This window comes from Coenobita brevimanus, chromosome 23 (assembly GCF_032717465.1).
Source record: "Coenobita brevimanus isolate Jiangsu-jjx chromosome 23, ASM3271746v2, whole genome shotgun sequence".
NCBI lineage: Eukaryota > Metazoa > Arthropoda > Malacostraca > Decapoda > Coenobitidae > Coenobita > Coenobita brevimanus.
In genome coordinates this window covers 55,512,971-55,532,294 of record NC_136976.1, presented here as the reverse complement: position 1 = coordinate 55,532,294, position 19,324 = coordinate 55,512,971, and the positions used below count along the sequence as shown (strand labels likewise).

General features: G+C 43.3%; 1 protein-coding gene across 1 annotated transcript in view; it reads right to left on the bottom strand.

The window, feature by feature from the left end:
- Positions 1 to 7,861: 7,861 nt before the first annotated feature.
- The window catches only part of LOC145392714 (uncharacterized), a 69,231-nt gene continuing 57,768 nt past the window's right edge, over positions 7,862 to 19,324 (bottom strand). The window contains exon 6 of the mRNA XM_080267015.1: positions 7,862 to 8,003. Within this exon, the coding sequence (XP_080123141.1) occupies positions 7,862 to 8,003 (142 nt within the window). The remainder of the gene's footprint in view (positions 8,004 to 19,324) is intronic.

Sequence of the window (19,324 nt, the reverse complement as noted above, 5' to 3'; positions counted from 1 at the left end):
ATCCATTCATTTTGAGATGCCTGGAAACACTGCATTTGAAAGACTGGAGATCATAGGAAGTAGGAAACACAGATAGAGGGAGACAGTTCCAGAGTTGATCTGTTGCATAAATGAAGGACTGGGAGTAATGGTTAGCTCTTGCTTTAGAGAGTTGGACAAACAAGGGATGAGAGTTTGTTGCTAGACGGGTGCTACGCACCTGTCATAGAGGTGGAGGGATGCAAGCAGACAGTTCAGAGGAGCAGTGGCCATTGAAGTAGCAATAGAAAGGAGATAAAGATGCAACAGTGTGGTGATGAGACAGAAGTTGAAGGGAGCCAGTAAGAGAAGGAGAGTTGATGAGACAAAAGGCCTTTGACTCCACCCTATTGAGAAGAGCTGTATATGGGGAGCCTCCCTACACATTAGAGTTGTACTTTAAACAGGGGTGAATAAAACCCGTGTATAAAGTCAACAACTGTGCAGGGGTAAAGAAGGAACGGAGTCGGCTTAGCACACCCAATCTCTTGGAAGCAGATTTTACAAGAGATGCAATATGATCTTTCCAAGACAAGTCCTGAGTGAATGAAATCCCAAGCATGTTCAAGGATGATACAGGATTGAGCTGGATATTGTTAAACATTAGTGGGTACTCCTGTGGACGATTGTGTTGGGTTGATAAGTGTAAAAACTGAGTTTTTGATGCATTAAAGACAACAAGATTATTTTTACCCCAGTCAGAGCTACAAGCCAACTCAGACATTAGGTTTACCATAGGCTCATCCCTTGTCTGTTGAAGCAACTGCTGAGATGGGTTGTGGGAACTGAATGGAAAGGTGAGGGGTGGAATCATCAGTGTATGAGTGGATAGGGTTAGATGTGCAGCTTAGAAGGTCATTGATGAATAGAAGGAGGAGAGTCGGTGATAGGACAGAGCCCTGAGGAACACCACTGTTGATAGATCTAGGAGAAGAATGATGGCCGTCTACAACAGCGACTATAGAATGACCAGAAAGGAAGCTATAGATGAAGGCACAGATAGAAGGATAGAAACCGTAAGAGGGCAGTTTGGAAATTAAAGATTGATGCCAGATTTGATCGAAAGCCTTTGAGATGTCAAGTGCGATGGCAAAGCTTTCACCAAAGTCCCGAAAGGAGGATGACCAGGAGTCTGAAAGGTAGGTGAAAAGATCGCCAGTGGAGCATCCCTGACGGAACCCATACTGTCGATCAGAAAGAAGGTTGTGATAGGAAAGATGCTTTAAATGTTTTCTGTTAAGAATTGACTCGAAAACTTTTGAGACACAGGATGTTAAAGCAATTGGAGGGTTGGGAATGGTCACCCTTATTTGGGATTGGGTGAATGAGAGCAAACTTCCAGCAAGAAGGAAAGGTACAAGTTGACAGACAAAGGCGAAAGAGTTTACCTAGGCAGGGTGTAAGCACAGAAGCACAGTTCTTGAGGACAACGGGAGGGAGTCCATCAGGCCCATATGCCTTATTAGTATTACGGCCAGTGACAGCAGAAAATACATCAGCAGAAGAAATTTTACTGTCAGCCATGAGAAAGTCAGAGGGGGGAAGTGATGAAAGAACAGCACCGGAATCGTCTAAGATGGAATTGGAGGAGAAAGTCTGAGCGACGAGATCTGCTTTATCAGTAGAAACAATAGCTACAGAGCCATCATAATAGAAAAGAGGAGGGAAGGATGATGAGGTAAAGTTGTTAGAAAGTTTTTTTGCGAGGTGCCAGAAGGAGCAGGAAGAATTTGAGTTGGAGAGTTGAGAGCATTTAGTATGGATGAAATTAATTTTAGGAGAGCGAAGAACAGACTTAGCATGATTCCGGGCAGAAACATAAGGAAGATGTGATTCAGGGGTGGGTTGGTTCTGGTACCTTTTATAGACCCTCTCCTTGTAGTGGACAGCATTAGAACAAGCGTGATTAAACCAAGGCTTTCTTGCATCAGTCAAAGGATATGAGAAAGGAATGTATGCTTCCATGCCCGAGAGAATAACCTCCGTAATGCGCAATGCACATTCAGATGGCCTCCGGCCATGGAAGCAATAATCATTCCAGGGAAAATCAAAGAAGTCCTGCCCCTTCACTGCTCTGGTTGTTTATACCCACTCTTCTCTCTCTGACACTTCTCTTTCCTCTCTTTTATTCTTCTCCTTTTCCTTTCTTCTTCTTCTGTCACTTCTCATTATCTTTTCTCTCTTCTCTTCCCTATTTCACTTCTCTCTCATTTATTTGTGCTACATTTTAAAACCATATGTTTTGTTGGTTTACTGCTGTATTGGATTGGTAGGTGTTTGTAACCATTATTCCCTTACTTGATGTAATGCTGCCGACATCTTCCTAAGGTGATTCTTCATTGAGTGACAAACCTGATGGTTTCCTGTAACCCAAGAAACCATTACAATGTTGGATGGCAATCATATAACTAAATACGAAAATACGAGGTTGCTGATGTTGCTCAACCCTGGTCCGTCTAATCGAGCAGACTTGTCAACTGCAGGTAAGCAAGTGACCCTATGGGGTTGTCCTACAGATTTCCTACACTGGTGATGTGTTTGCATCTTAGTGTGGTGTGTGCTGTGCAGTGCTGCACTGTGTGTGTGTGGACCTAATTTACAAGCTGTGCTCATGTCATCTGTGATTTCACCCAAACCAAATCTAAACTGGTAGTTGATGAAGGCTGGGTGATATCCTGCTCTAAGCCTGGCAAGGTAACTTTACCATTTCTGTTCAGGGACACCACTGATGGGTGGATGTCAGCAGGGGAAGGGTGGCAGGGCTTATATGGTGCTGTAATAGAGGTGTTGCATTGTCCTGTGCCAGAAGTGAGTATGTAGATGTTTTTCAATTGCAGATGTTGGAATATCTGGAGGTGGGATATTGTTGCAGAGAGTTTGATAATGTTTGTGTGGTGTTTTATGTGCCTAGGCATGCTGTGAGTCTCTGTCATGTAATGATAGGGATGCTGTGTTTTGGAACAGGCTTCTACATAGAACTGTGTGCCTCTCATATCAAGGTAGTCTTTGACGGGGAGGACTTAAATTTTAAAGTTTAAGTGAGCTATGGGAGTGGTCTTGGTGCAACCAGTGGTGATGCATTGGGCATTGTTGTGTATTATTTGCTAAGTGTTGTAGAGAGTATTAGATAGGACGGAAGTCCATACTGGGGAGGTATAGGACATAAAAGATCTAATGTATTATTTGTAGTGTAAGGAGAATGTCTGTTTTGTTGCCCAAAGTCTGACTCTGTAGTTGCCCTGAGTGCACTGTCTGGGGATGCACCACCAAGTGTCTTCTACTGTACATTGTCCTTGAAAGTGAGTCTGGCATCATATGTCACTCCAAGGATCTTAGGGTGTGTGTGTGTGTGTGTGTGTGTGTGTGTGTGTGTGTGTGTGTGTGTGTGTGTGTGTGTGTGTGTGTGTGTGTGTGTGTGTGTGTGTGTGTGTGTGTGTGTGTGTGTGTGTGTGTGTGTGTGTGTGTGTGTGTGTGTGTGTGTGTGTGTGTGTGTGTGTGTGTGGTATATGAATATTGTGAAATGTGATGTGGGGGGAGTATCTGTGTTCATGTTTACTGCTGGTGATGAGTGTGGTGGTGGATTTGTCTGGGGCAATTTTCAGCTTGTTGTCCTCAACTCAAGTCTGCAGTGTGTTGAGGTAGTCCTGTTGCATTATGCAGGGTGTGTCTGCAATGTAATGTGTGGTTGTTATGGTGATGCCATCTGCATATGTGGCAATGTTTGTGGGTGGTTGGGGTGTGGGATTATCATGCATGTATAAGTTGAAGATTGTGGGTGAGAGAACAAAGCCCTGTGAAAGTTGATTAGGAAACTTTCATGTTTGCGAAGACTTGCCTCGGAACGTAAAATGTTCTTGTCGACCAGATAAATAGTTGACAAGTCAACATTTGGCATTGTTCTCCATGTTTGTGCTGTATATCTTGGTGATCAGTTTGTGTCACGGGATGCCATTGAAGGTTTTACATCATCATCATCATCATGTAATCCTGTGTTTCCCCATGAGGAGCGTTGGAGCCCGGGGCTAAGCAAGTTGGTCCTGACATTTAAGATGAGAGTGTATCAATTATTGTTAAAGTGTGCACTGAGTGGATGTTGTGGAATTGATGTCATTCAATGCCTGTTGTGTGAGATTACCCAGTTAGGTGCCTGTAGAGTGCAGCACTCAATATCCATGTTGTCAAGGAGCAAGGGAGACATGGGGGTGACTTTGTTGAGGATGAGACGTTCATTTATTTTGGATGGTGTGATAAGTGGGGTTATGGGTCAGTATGAAGAAGGGAGTGTTGGGTCTTTGGTTTAAGTAGAGTGATGAGTGTTCCAAGTTTTCAAATATTGGGAATGTTACAGCCCCGTGCTTGTAGAGTTCTTTGTTTTCTTGATAATGTTAAGTGTCATTTCTGGACTGAAGGGATTGCATTATGATCGAGTGGAAAGGACAGCCTATGTTGAGAGGATTGTTTTTCAGACTCAGTATGGCCTATGTTTGCATGGTGGTTTACGAGTATGTTTGCTTGTTATTTGTAGGAAAGGTTGTGCTGGGCATTGGAGGTGATGGTGGCATGGGTCTTGGAAGAGAGTGTTTGTGATATAATGATACAGTTCAGTGTTTTGTAGAACCAAGAGGTGTCTGTGGGGTGACTAAGTGTTGTTACAAATGCCTTCATTTTCCATTTTCTGTCAACTAATTTTGTTGTTGATCTCACTGTTTAGTTGTTTATTTCTTGGAGCCTTGTGATGATGTCGTGTGTGTGTTGTGCATGGACAGCTGTGTTTAACTCTGTTGCATTGTCTTATGAGGCAGTAATCTCTAGTGTAAAGCTTGGATTATAGTGTCTTCTGTTGCCTCATGGTATGTGTTATTTGTATGCACTGAGTATGATTTTGTTGAACTTTGTGATATGCCACTTAATGCTAGTGATGGGTGAATAGTTTAGTGTGCAGAAGAGTTGTTCTGTTTCTTCAGTGAATTTGTTCAATCTGTTTTCTTGTAATTGTGTATATGAGGTGCAACTGCTTATGTCTGGATTGCATTTCTATAGTGAAAATGACTGGGAGATGATCTGTAGCGAGTTTGGGTTGGTGTTGAGCACAGGTATTGGCGAACAGAATTTGATGTCTGGGGTGATGTGTATAACCAAATAACGGGGCTCCCCCTGTTAACTGGGTGGAGAGATGCAACTGAGTCAACCATCCAGAAGCAAACCTCCACACTCTTCCCTGTGCCTCACTGTGGTGAGTTGCTGTGAATTGCAGTGGGGCATTGGTTACTTCATTGGACAGCCCTGCAGTGGCTTGCCTGGGGTAGATGGATCTGCTTGGCCAGACAGACTGGGGTTACTCTACTGCAACTACTATATTGCTTAAATACAGGGAAAAATTTGTCATAAAAGTCCGAAAAATAAATGGTCAGTTATCTGAGATCCCAGGAATTTTCAGCCAAAATCAGCCTCTGCAACTTGGTTTGCGTCATGGTTTTGGGCACCGTGTAACTGGGCATTGTGTTTCTCGGAAGTGCAACTTGAGGGCCACTGCACATTGTATATGACCTCTGAAATTTATAAAGAAGCAGCAGGTGTATTGGTCTTTGTAAAGTAAAATTGCCCTGTTGTTCCACTGATACATCATGATGATTTATACAGTGCAGTCCTGATTTATCAAGTAACTGCAATTATGCGTTTTATATAAAATAGTTGTATTTTTTTTTTTTTATGTGTCTGACTCTGGGCATAGGCTTCACAGCCTGCTATCAAGGCCCAGCAGTCCTCCTACATACCATACACCTCTACATGTCACCACTTCGGCGTTAACACCCACCGTCCATATTGAATACATGCTAGGGCTGTCTCATACAAGACTGGTGTATTGGCATTAGCGGGGGTATTTTTACATGTCGGCGGGTCTTCTGGTAGATCAGTAAAGCCTGATTTAATGAAATTCAAATTCTTAAACAGTTCCCTGCTCCAGCGGGGATTTGCTACATATATGCATAAAATTTTTAATGTTTCCATTAAAACTATACAGTATGCTCATACCGTATATGTATATTTATACTGTGTATAATTTTATTGGCTAATGTAAAGCCAGTTCGAGAAAGTCTATCTATCTGTTGCCAGATGCCTTAATTCTGTAACGGATGGCCACAAACAAGTCGCCCCCATGTCTCCCTGTCACCCTCCATTTCACTGCCCTCCCCCCAGCTCACACTCTCATCTCTCATATACCTCTCCACTCCGTCCCTCCATCTCATCCTCGGCTTCCCTCTTCTTCTCCCCCCCTTCCACCTCACTCACATTCATTCTCCTCGTTAGTCTCTCACTCTCCATCCTCCCCACGTGGCCAAACCACCTCAGTGTGTTTCTTCTAACACTTTCTGTCACATCCACATCACACTGCTCCTTCACTTCCTCATTTGTCAGTCTGTCTTTCCATGTAACTCCTCATGCTTCTTCTCAGATAATTTATTTCAGGGAAGTGATGTTAATAATTATGATGATTCATGCAGGAATGAAAATCTAAAGAACTGTACTGTATAATGTACATGATTTACAGTAAGCATTACCAGTGGATTTGCCCAGTAAATACAGTATTTGTAGTGAAATTTGAAGAAGAGCACAGTTTTGCACAGTGACAGTTGCAGAGTTGTGTACGAATAATTCTGGTTTGTTCAGTGAAAATATAAATGCACCATGAACCTAATGACCGTTAATTATTTTACTGCAGCACTTTTTTGCATGATATTCAGTAAAGTTTGCCGTTGATGTCGGTAAAATTCAGAAATACTTGAGCAGTGTTAGTTTTTTTTTTTTTTTTTTTTTTAATCAACAAGAATTAAGTCAAAGTTTCTGTGCAGTACCTGTACAATATGAGTACTGCATTTTTTACATTGGAATACAGTATTTAATAATCATGTTCTCTGAGTATGTACAGAAAATGGTTATGTACAGTATTAAGACAAAGAATTATTTTTTCTGCTATACTGTACTTGAATGACAGAACTGTAGCAGCTAAATTACACACACCCATAGCATGGGTGGGCAGCTTTTATTGAGGAAAATCTCTTGTCAGTATGAGAAGTGATTCGTTTCCACCAAATACTACATACATGAGTAAAAATGTGAGAAGATTCTGAAATGTAGGACATCGCAATATTTTTGAATGAGGATCTGTATACAACATTATGGGAATTCAGACTGGGTGCAAAGAAAACACGTGTAGGGGCATACTACCGCACTCTCCTCAATGTCTGCCACGGGTGATATAAGTTCCTTCAGCACCATTTACAGTTGAGGCATACTCTGCTTAAGATTATCAAAAAAACATTATCATATTATGATGAACTGTTCTGTTTTAGTATCACATGTTGGAGTAAAACTAAATGCTTCAAGAAATGGTAGCAAAATAAAAAAAACACTATGAATCAAGGAACAGATGTTACTTTAGATGAATTAAGAGGTGGGGTATGACTGCTATCAGAAAACAAAATGTATTTAGCTGTATTTCACTTAGGGAAATGCAAGTTAATTTAATGTACAGTAGTTGCATATATAGCAGCATTTTATAAAAATGCAGCAGAGATGTTAGCCAAAGGTTACTTGTCTCACTGTTAAGGATTGACTTATGACTGAAAATGTTGATTGGCTGAGAATAAGAACAAATGAAATTTGATCATCTGGTAGGTGACTGATTGTGTTCTTAGTGCAATGTTGTCAACAACTGAGAGTCTGTAACTGGCATCCAAGTATTGTACACTTTTTTTTTTTTTTAAATATGAAAGTACAGTCACATGACAGAACCTAGAGACATGAGCTCTTCTTGGGATGCAGCAGAAATGTCTTTATTAACTCAGGTAATTGATGAATCTTGAGAGAGGACCTTGACAGTAAGCCAGCGCACCACCTCTCTCCAGATGGGCAGGATGTCTATATTGATCACTTCCCGTGCCTGCACTCGGCACCGGTAGTGAAACACATCACATTCTTGTGACCTGCAAATAAAGTTGCCTGTTAATACTGGTAAAAGTATAACACAATATCAAGTGTTTCATGACTTCGGGCTCTACAGTATACACTGTATTGGTGGATTATAACGGAATAGGTGAACTAAGTGAGAATAAGGTGACAGAGCAAATTCACTCTTCAGCTGCCAAGTTGTACTAATGTGGATCACCAAAGGAAGATCATCATGTGATTTTCATTTTCACCAACATTAAGTGACATTAAAAAAATTAAAGTCTGTAGATCTATGGGAAGGTAGGATGAAGTGCTTGCAAGAGGTGGAGTAGGTTGAAATAAAATTTTTCTGCTTCACTGTCGGTCTGCCTATCTATAGTCAAATGCCTTACTCCTGGATGGGATGGCTTTAAATGAACTGGCTCCATGTCATCTTGTCTGCTGCCATTAAGCTGCCCTCCTGTTCCTACCCTCCTATCTCATATACATTTCTGCCTTATCACTCCAACCAGTTCTTGGTCTCCAGCTCCCCCTATCCACCACCGCCTTCTTCACATACGCTCTTTTAGTCAGTTTCTTAGTCTCCATTCCCCCCACATGGCCAAACCATCCCAAGGTATTTCTCTCAATGCTTTTCAGAGCTCCATAACACCACCACAATTCTCCTTCACCTCCTCATTTGTCTGTCTATCTCTTCTTGTTACTACTCCACATGCACATCTTAGATGACTCATTTCCATTGCTCTTAGTCCTGATATGTATCCTTCCAACAGGGTCCAAGCTTCACTTCCATACACTAGTATGGGGATCACAATACTATCACACAGTAACTCTTTTACTTTCAAGCTCACTTCCCTATTCTTTATAACCGCTCTTAGTCAGAGTTGTTCAAAAGTACCCGCCTTTGCTACTTAAGAGTATTATTTCATTTACAAAATTTTACTCAAGTTAAAGTATCATGAGATGACTGCACTCAGATAAAAGTAAAAACGTACCTTGTTCATAAAGTACTCAAGTACTGAAAATAAAAAAGTAACCATTAACTCTCTGTCATGTCCACGTTGTTGCCATCAGTGTGACACTGTGGGAAATGAAGAATGCTATGAAGTAGCTGAAAAAAAAAAAAAAAATGGCAAGACATCAGGTGTTGATGAGGTACCGTATACGCACAGAAGATTGGCTGTAGTTGAAAGAGTGTAACAAAGTGTCTGCAGGATATATGTATAAAAGCTTGGGTGAGTGTTATTTTGTTAGAAGAGAGGAAGAAGGCTGCAACTGTGCTTTGCGTAGAAACAAAGGTGACCAAAGTAAGTTTAAACTTTGTTGAGATATAAGGTTGCTGAGGACTGTGAGAAAGATGTATGGAAAAATAATAACAATGTAAGAAATGCATCAGAATATCTGTTAAGTTATGAACAGGTTGGCTGCAGGAGTGGTTTGAGGTGTGTGGATTATATATCTGCAATGAGAAAGTGAAGAAATCTTATGAAAGTGACTGCAAGCATTGATGGCATTTATAGATGGGTGAAAATTTTAATGATGGTAATGAACTCTGTGTTTGGGTAGGTGGGCATTTAAATGTGCGGTTTAGATAAGTGATGGTGTGAAACAAGGTGTGTGATGTCTTCATGGTTATCTCTATCTACTTGTCTATACATAGGGTTATGAGGTAAAAACTAAAGTTATGGAGAGAGAGAGAGAGAGAGAGAGAGAGAGAGAGAGAGAGAGAGAGAGAGAGAGAGAGAGAGAGAGAGAGAGAGAGAGAGAGAGAGAGAGAGAGAGAGAGAGAGAGAGAGAGAGAGAGAGAGAGAGAGAGAGAGAGAGAGTTAATAAATGATGAATGGTAGAAAATCTAAACACTTATGTTTGCCACAGAGTCATGCTTGCTGATGATTAATAATAGGTTTGCACTGTTTGCAGACTGATGCAGAGTTTGGTTATCTGTGAGCGTCATGCTTTGAATGTAAATGATAAGAGCTAAGTGTGTTGGTTGTTGAGAGAGAAGGTGCCTCCCATGTAATGTGATGTGAATAGAGGGAGACGAACTGAAGAGAGAGTTTTCATACCTTGGTGCAGTGACAGAAAAGAGTGAGACATAAATGGAGTAACATAAGGAAGAAAGTAGCTGATGCTTTGAAGGCTCTAATACTACTATACACAGGTATGAGTGTGAAGGATGCAAGAGGATTGCACAAAGGTATTTTATTGCTCACATTAATGACTGGGTGTAAAATTTTCGAGTGGCAGGAGGGCAAACAGTCAAAAGTAAGAGCAGTGGAAAAGAGGTCTCTGAGGAATGCAAATAAAATGCCTGAGTTGGAGTGGACAAGACAAGGAATAATGTTTCATTCATTCATTCATTGCCAGACGCCATGTATCCCAGACGGGGTGGCCAAGGGCTTAGAGTTAATTGTTTTACAGGGAGGGGCACTAATCCTCCACCAACCCCACTTGACACGTAGGGATGCCAACAGCATCTGGTGTTCCCAGGCGGTCACCCATCCAAGTACTAACCAGACTCAACGTTGCTTTCGCTGATCGGACGGGAAGCGGTGTACTTAACGTGGTATGGCAATGTGATTTGTGAAAGATGTGGAGTAAGAAAGTCTGTTGACAATAGGGCTGAAAGGGAGGTGGTTAAATGGTAGGCTGTGGTCATTTGAGGAAAGATGAATTAGAGTTGAAAAGGATAATCATGAATGAGTTTGAGGGTGGGAGGTCTGGTGGTCGAAGAAAGTGGATAAATATGGTGGATGAATGTGAGAGGAAGCTGGGTAGTGAGGTTGATGATTTAAGGGAGCTGACAGGATTGAGTTTATAGTTGGACTGACTTTGTGATAGGTAATGTGAACCACATCAGTAAATATGAACAAACCGTCAAAGAAACAGGAATGTCCTGACTGTTATATTTGCGAGGTGGAATTAGGATTCCGGGGGCTTGAATGGCAGGTGAGTGAGTGTGTGGCCCTTTTCACTGGGGACACTGCTGATTCCCCCTTCATTGTGTTTTTCTTCTTTCCTTGTTTTTTGATCCATAGCTTTGCCCATCTTTAGTGACAGAGAGAGAGAGAGAGAGAGAGAGAGAGAGAGAGAGAGAGAGAGAGAGAGAGAGAGAGAGAGAGAGAGAGAGAGAGAGAGAATAAAAAAAAGTAGAGATGATGGTGTATCACGAGAGATCGATCTGGTGGCCCTGGTTAAATGGGAGGGAAGCATGGGGACCGAGATGTGACTAGTCCAAACATAGATTTGTGATTGGTCAGCATCCTTGTTTGCACTCTTCTATGCTCTGTCATTGGCCAATGGCAAGAGTCAGTCTCCTATGATCAATGTACCAAGTACTTTTTTATTAATTTGCAAAATATATTAAAGTATTTGAAAACCTTATTTTAAGCAAAAGTAATGGGGGAAATGTATACTTTTTAAAAAGTCAGTACCCAGAAAAGTTGCTTGAGTACAGTACACAAGCCTCTTAGTGAACCAGCAACCTTTATTCCCTGCTGTACCCTTTCATGTATATTATCCTCTAAACTTCTACCCTCAAGCATCACACTACCCAAACAAATGAAGGGACTCACATTCTTCATTTCCTGCCTATCCAGCCTTACAATGAACCTAGTAACTACATTTCCACTTTTCCAGTACAACAAAGAGAGCTCATCAGAAATGCATCCTGTTCTTTTGAATTCATCATGTGACATTCAGACACCCTACCTTTTTTCAGTTGTATGTAGAGAGGAAGAGAGAGGTGAAAAGATTAGTAAGAGAGAGTAAGAAGAGAGGGGATAAGGAATTTGTAAGGAATTTGAGTGTCAAGTGGAGGGAATGTAAGAAAATGTTCTGGAAAGAGGTAAAGAGAGTTAGACAGGGTACCAAAGAAGTTAGTTGGGGAGTGAAAGATAAAAATGGTAGATTACTAGTGGAGAATGGAGAAAAAGTGAACAGATGATGAGAACACTTTAACGAATTGTTGAACATAGAGAATGAAAGTAATGCGAGTATAAATGGCAGGGGAATGGCTGGGAGACGAAGGGATGTGAGAAGAGAGGATGAAATCAGTAGGATGGAAGTTGTGGACGCAATGAAGAAAGCTAAAATGGGGAAAGCCCCAGGAATTGATGGAGTGTGTGGTGAAATGCTGAAGCATGGAGGAGAGATAGTAGCAGAATGGATGTAGAAGATGTGCAGATTGGCCTGGAAGGAAGGTAGACTCCCGGAGGATTAGAAGTCAGGTATAATTATTCCCCTTGCACAAAGGAAAAGAGGAAAAAGAAGTATTTGGTAATCATAGGGGCATTTGTCTTCTTAGTGTAATAGGAAACGTACTGGTAGTGTTATGAAGGGGCATTTACCAGTTAGGTAGTCTCGTACCTTCGAGACGTTTCTGGTATCGTAAGTTCCGATACGAGTCTTCAGAATTGCCAGTTTACGTGTTGTTTGTGAGCGTAGTTATTTCATAAGTTAAACATTCATTTATTTTTAATGTTCTTTTTCTCAATAATGTTTTATTTAAGTGACAGCTTGTTAAATTATGTAATATAAGTTTGTATGGTAAATGATTTAGAGTGTTTTGTAATGTAAGAAAACTGTGGTAGGCCTATGTTTTGGCTGTCTCCGAATGGGCAACTGTTGTTCTCATGGAATGTAGATCAGTCTAGAACAGTGCAAGCTTATGTAAGATGGGGTCGAGATTATTACAAGTTTTAATCGGGTTTCAGTTCAGTGTGAGTGAAGTGCAGTCGGTTTTGGTGTAGTGTCAGTGCAGTGCTGTTACTGAAGTTTGTGGAGAGTTGCTTTGCAAGCATTAAATGTAATTACTGTTAGTTAAGATTATTTTCGGTACTTGTGAAAACAGTGGCAAACAGTGATGGGTTATTGAAGTTAGTATATCATTGGTACTTGAGAAAACAGTGAAGTGTAAAGTGTCATGCATTACGTGTAATAACTGTGAAATGTTGTTAAGCATTAAGTGTAACAGCAGTTAGTAAAGTGTGTATAGCTCCAGTGCTTGTGAGAACAGGGAAGTTGGAAAGCATTAAGTGGAATTACATGGAAAATAAAGACAGTGAACTTTAAGATGCCAGTGTTTATAGAAGCCAGTGTTTATTTTCGCCTCAGCTGATCTTGTGTACTGTACACCTAAGGCTGACATAGGAAGAACAACTCACTGGTCAACGTCCTTCCTGTACTGTACTACTGCTGTTGGAGCCTGTGGCAGTGTGGGGACTGGGACGTAACAGTAGCATACTTATTGACAGAGTTAGGGAAATAACAGAGGAATTAGTTGGAGAAGAAGAGGGAGGTTTTAGGAAGGGAAGAGGTTATGTAGATCAGATATTCATTCTTAAATCTTTAGTGGAAAAGATTCTAGAGAAGGGAAAGAAGTTGTATGCGGCCTTCATGGATTTGAAGAAAGCATATGACAGGGTGGATAGACAAGGATTGTGGAAAGTATTAAGAATATATGGGGTAGATGGGAAGTTGCTGAATGCCGTGAAGAGTATGTATGAGGGTGCTAAGGCTGCAATGTGTGTGGATAGTGAACTGAGTGAATTTTTCTATCTGAAGGTTGGATTGAATCAAGCATGTGTCTTGTCTCCGTGGTTGTTCAATCTGTACATGGATGGAGTTATAAAAGAGATACAAGGTAGGGCAGTGGATGTTGGGGCAGCCCTAATGAGAGAAGGCAGTGTTTGGAAGCTGTACAGTTGTTCGCAGATGATACTGTGTGGTTAAGCGAAGACGAAGGGGAAATGCAAGGCTTGGTTGATGAGTTTGGGAAAATATGTAAGAAAGGGAATCTGAAGGTGAATGTAGGGAAAAGTAAAGTTATGGTGTTCGAGAGAAGTGAGGTCAGTGAATGTACAGTGAGGCTGGATGAGGAGGAAATGGAAAATGTGAGTGCATTTAAGTACTTTGGTAGTGTGATGAGTAAGGATGGAAGTTTAGTGAAGTGCTTGAAAGGGCACAACAAGGAAGAAAGGTTGCTGGTTCCTTGAAAGCAGTGATAAAAAACAGGGAAATGAGCATGGAAGTGAAAAAGTTACTACATGATAGTATTGTGATGCCAACTGTAACGTATGGAAGTGAAGCCTGGACCTTGCTGGAGTAACAGAAATCAAGAGTGAGAACAGTGGAAATGAGTTATTTGAGAGGAGCATGTGGAGTCACATGGAGAGACAGACTGACAAATGAGGAAGTGAAGGATCGTTTTGGTGTGGATGTGGATGTGATAGGGAGCATTAGGAGAAACACACTGAAGTGGTTTGGCTATATGGAGAGGATGGAGAGTAAGAGACTAATGAGGAGAGTGTATGTGAGTGAGGTGGAGGGGGGAAGAGGGAAGGGGAGGCCAAGGATGAGATAGAGGGATGAAATGCAGACGTATATGAGAGAGGGGTGTGTGAGCTGGGAGCAGGACAGGAAATGACAGGGGACAGGGTGACATGGATGGGATTTGTTTGTGGTCACCCCGTACAGGATTAAGGCATTTGGAAATAGATAGATTTAATTTTTGGAAATCTAATTTCTCTTGCAACAGCAGCATGACTGTATGGTATGATATGGCCTTTAGTATGCTTTCAGCAAGTTCCAATCCATCCATAACCTGTGCAAATCATGGACTGGCTGGCTTTTCCCCGGTATACATCAAGTGCAATATTCAACCTAAAGAAGAATGTTCAGCGTGCTGTCAAGCTACCTGTCTCCTGTCACTGCAACCACTAGCAAAGGTTATTCTGATTCCAGGGAAGAATCGCTTCTGACACTAAAGAGTACTGGCACTTAGATGTAGAGAGAAGAAAGGGCCACCACTGAGGAAAGTGAGCTGATATAGCTGTTTATATAAAAACATTAAGGTAGGTAAAATGACATGAAAAGGCATGTTGACATGAAAAGTATCGCAGTTCATTACTTGTGTCCACATATGACACCACTGCATCATCACTTTGGCACTCGTTCAAACAGCTGAGCTTGCTATGGTGAATCAACTTAAAATTTCTGGTGTTATATTTTCTGCTGTTACACTATTCCAGGTTTTGAAATAACTGCATTCTTAATGTAAAGAGTATATTTTGAAGGTAACTGTAAGCCAAACTTCGCAGTTCTTTTAGATTTCCTGAACTGTGAAGTGGGGGAGTGATGATTACATAAGACATCCCTCCCGATCCATATGAATGGGGAGGGGGTATATACCCCATCCCCCCAGGATCTATGCCCATGACTCTAACCTCATCACCCTGCAGTGTGAGGGGGAATTACATGAAAGATTCTTTAAACTTTGTCCTGTACAGTTGCATCAGACTACACTGTTCTGTCTTTCAGGATTCTGAATCATTTAGATGTACCTAATATGCCTGCCCCCGCCGCCGGACCCTCCCACACCGCTATGGAGCCACAGCCCTACCCCCACCCCAGGAGGACACTACAGCGGGCCAGGTGAGTGTGGGCCCAGCCCAGAACAAGATGGGCGCCGGGGCACCCCGACCTTGTGTCCCTCTTCCCTTCAACCTACCCAACCATCACGTCGCAGGAATGCGGCACTACTTCTCAACCAGACTAGCCCTCGGCAGGATTGGGGTGGGACTGCACCAGATACAGTCCCAGGCAGCGCCGTGGTAACGGCCATCGTCTGTACCGGGGAGGGAACGGCAATCGTACATCCCTCAGCTGTTTCCCCCTGCAGCGCCGCGGTAATGGCCATTGTCCGTACCGGGGAAGGAACAGCCATCTTATGTCCTTCTGCTGTAGCCACATCTGGTGACTGCCTTGGCGAGTTAGCTATTGAGCACTCGCTGACTGGCACAGGAAGGAGGAGTTGGACCGCAACGACAGCCATTGTCCGCGTCGGGGAGGGAACGGCCATCGTACGTCTCTCACCCACTTCCTCCTCCTACGGGAGTAGCCCTGGAGTCGGTGAGTTAGCTATTGAGTGCTCACCGACAGAAGAAGGCAGGAGAGGTGGAGCTGCAGTAACGGCCATCGTCCGTACCGGGGAGGAAACGGCCATCATACGTCCCTCGTCCACCTCCTCCTCCTCCTTCAGGAGTAGCACTGCGGTAACGGCCATCATCCGTACCAGGGAGAGAATGGCCACTGTATGTCCCTCAGGTACTTCCTGTAGGGTAGGCAGAGCCGCGGTAACGACCATCGTCCGTACCGGGGAGGAAACGGCCATCGTACGTCCCTCATCTGCTTCTTCCTCCTTCAGGAGCAGTGCCGCGGTAACGGCCATCGTCTGTACCGGGAAAGGAACGGTCACCGTACGTCCTTCTGCTGCTACTCCAGAAGGCTGTGGAGCCGCGACAACGGCCATCGTATGCCCTTCGTCCACAGCTCTCGGGGTTTCCCCAGAGGGGAAGGTCCCTTGCGTGGTCCACCCTCCACCTCTGGGGTGTGTGAGATGCCTGTCTCTCTCTCCCTCCAGGTGTGGTTCCCCAGAGGCACTGTCGTTCAATGAATGGTGGCGAGGTCCTGTTGCTGAAGGTGAGGTCCGCGCCCTGCACCCTGCCCCCGGACGACGCGTTTTCTTGACGGACGCCCTGCAGGCGAGCTGCTGCAGCCAACCCCTGACGGCACCCCATCCTAAGGGCGGCCGTAGTTCCAAGTCTCCCAGGGCCAGCCCGCGGACCCCAAGGCGGGACTGCTCCGGCCCCACTCGCCATCGGCCCTCAGCCCAGAGTGAGAGGCAGCAGGCCTGACTCCTGGCCCTGTTCGGCCCTAGTCCCGAGGGCCACCTACCAGGTTGAGGCCCCAGTAAGGAAGAGCCTCCCTGCACCCCAGACCAGGCATGCGCCCGGGTCACGACGCCCCCGAGAGTGATCCAGTGCCTCCTGCAGGAGGACTCTCCGGAAGGCTTCCCTCCTACTCCCGGGCACCACCTCTGGTAAACCCAGGCCAAATGATGCAGTGACGATGCCCAAACTCCCAGTATCGTATGAAAAGACTTAGTAGTGACAGTGACCTCCAGTGATACAGGGCAGTACATGGGACAGAAATAAACCCCACAAGGGTCGCTACTCCATTCAACCCTGAGTATTGTGCCTATAACTAAGTTCCCTAGAAACAGAGTGATACCTAGAGTGTGTGACTCCGGGACTAACTCACTACCAACAGTCCATTGATATAAAGTATGTAAACCAGTGTCGCCACAGCTCTGTGTTATTCGCCCTATATTGACTCATGTAAAGATCATGCTATGTACTGTGTTATTAGAGTACTAAGTTCCCTAGAAACAGAGATATCTTAAGTGTGCGACTTGGAGACTAACTAACAATAGTCCAGTGAAGAAAACTGTATAAGTGAATGTCACCACAACTCTGTGCTATTCAGCCCCACGCTAACTCAGGTGTAAAGACTGTGCCCATGATATGTTATAGTAATATTAAGTCCCTTGTCATTTTATCCCAATCATATCCATTGTACCTCTGTATGTATACTGAAAGGAAATTGATCCAAGGCAATAGGTGTGTTAAAGTGTCCTGCCGAGCTTTTATGCCCTGTTCCTTTGTAAGTGTTCTACTTCCGGTCTAGAGGACCCCGCTCAGTCGCTGGTGTCTTTGGCGCGAGAAGTCGATCCAAAGACCACAAGCACAACAGTACCAAAAGCTTGCAATGGACTCTTCCAAGGCTCTACAAGATAAATCGTTCTCGTAGGCTGACTCCAACAGTTTCCTATGGTCCGTTTATTTTATGAAGAGCATTTGGTCGTTGTCCCTCTTGGGGAGTCCCCGTCCCACAGTGTTGCCATACTTTGTAATGGGCAACTTAATCGGATTAGAGAAAAGGCGCTAATGACAACTCTCCCTCCCAGCACACCACTCTCTCTCTCTCTCTGCATATAGAAATGCATTTTTTATAGATTTATTTCTATATAAAGTCTATACATTTTTATGATTTTTAGAATTTGAGGAAAAGCCTCCAGACTGACTGTCTGTCTGTCTTGTTGCATTCTTATTCATTCCCTTTAACCTTTCCCCCTACTCTGTTTCAGTCTGTCTGTCAGTCTCTCTCTCTAATATTATTATTTTTTTTATGACTGTGATTTTCTCCCTAAAGTGTGAGGTTTATTTGTGGTTTATAATTCGATTTATTTTCCACACCACCTTTGAGGTTGAGGAAAAGCCTCCTGACTCTTGTTGCGCTCCTATTCAATTTCCACCAAATTCCCTGCCCCCCTTCCTCCGTCTTGCCTTTTCTCCCTTATCTCCAGCCTCTCCAACCTTCCTCCCTCGCTGTCCGCCTATCCCCCTTATCTCCATTCCCTTTCCCTCTCCCCCCCCCCCTTCTCTCTCTGTTACTGTCTGTCTGTCAACATTATGTTTTTCTTATGACTGTGATACTTTCCATAAAGGATGATGTTTCATCTGTTCTCTATAATTTCGACTTTTTTCCCACACCACCTTTGAGGTAAAAGTCAAGGCGCGTTTTTTTTAAAGAGGTTTTCCCCAGGAGGCCTAATCAACAGCTTTTGAGGGAACAATTATAGGTCCTCTGTTTGTCTTCTCTTCTAAAAAATACTTATTTACCTTGTATATAAGTTTTTTCCTCTACTGTGGAGCGCACGAGAGCGAGTAGCAGGAGTAAGAGCATCCATCTCAGGTGGCGGCCAGAGTGGAAATGACCTGGATTAACACGGTAACTCTACCTTTACAAGCGTGGCAACGTTGGAAAGCAACGTTGCCAAGTGTTGTGGTATTTATAAAAAGAAATTGTTATTAAAGGAAAAAAAAAAAAAGGGGCATTTATAACACTATATAGCCTTATTAAAGAATTAAATATATATATGCTGTAAATAAACTTCATTTAGAAGTAGTAAATAGCTGACATGAGAAAGGGAGGTGTACACGTTTGGCAGAGAGGCAGCCTAGGGAAATTCCCAAGAGGGACAACGCCCAAACGCTCTTCATAAAATAGACGGACCATAGTTACTTTAGGCCAAGTCTCTCCAACCAGTGGTTTTCACAGATGTTTTAGAGAATGAATTACCACTCCTCCAGTGGCCATAATCAAAGTAGGAAATGGGCAAAGACACCAGTGTGAAGGAAACTGCTGCTGTGTGTGTGTTTTCCTTCAGGTAGGAGCCAGTGTTTTTGGCGATAATGCTCTCGGTGTAATTACCGAACTGAAACAACAAATTAATCACTGGTTTAGCCGAAATCTCAGGCCCTCGCGTTTCATACGCGCGCACGTTACCACTGAGCCAATGAGAGAATCCCCGCTCTGCCTCTAAGCAACGTGGGCTTTTATAGACCCCATTACCACCATTGGGGATGCTGCGGGCCACACCGGGCAGCTCACCCCGAGGGATGTAAGGAAGACGAACAACAACGTCATTGACCTCCAGGCCTCGCCTCACATC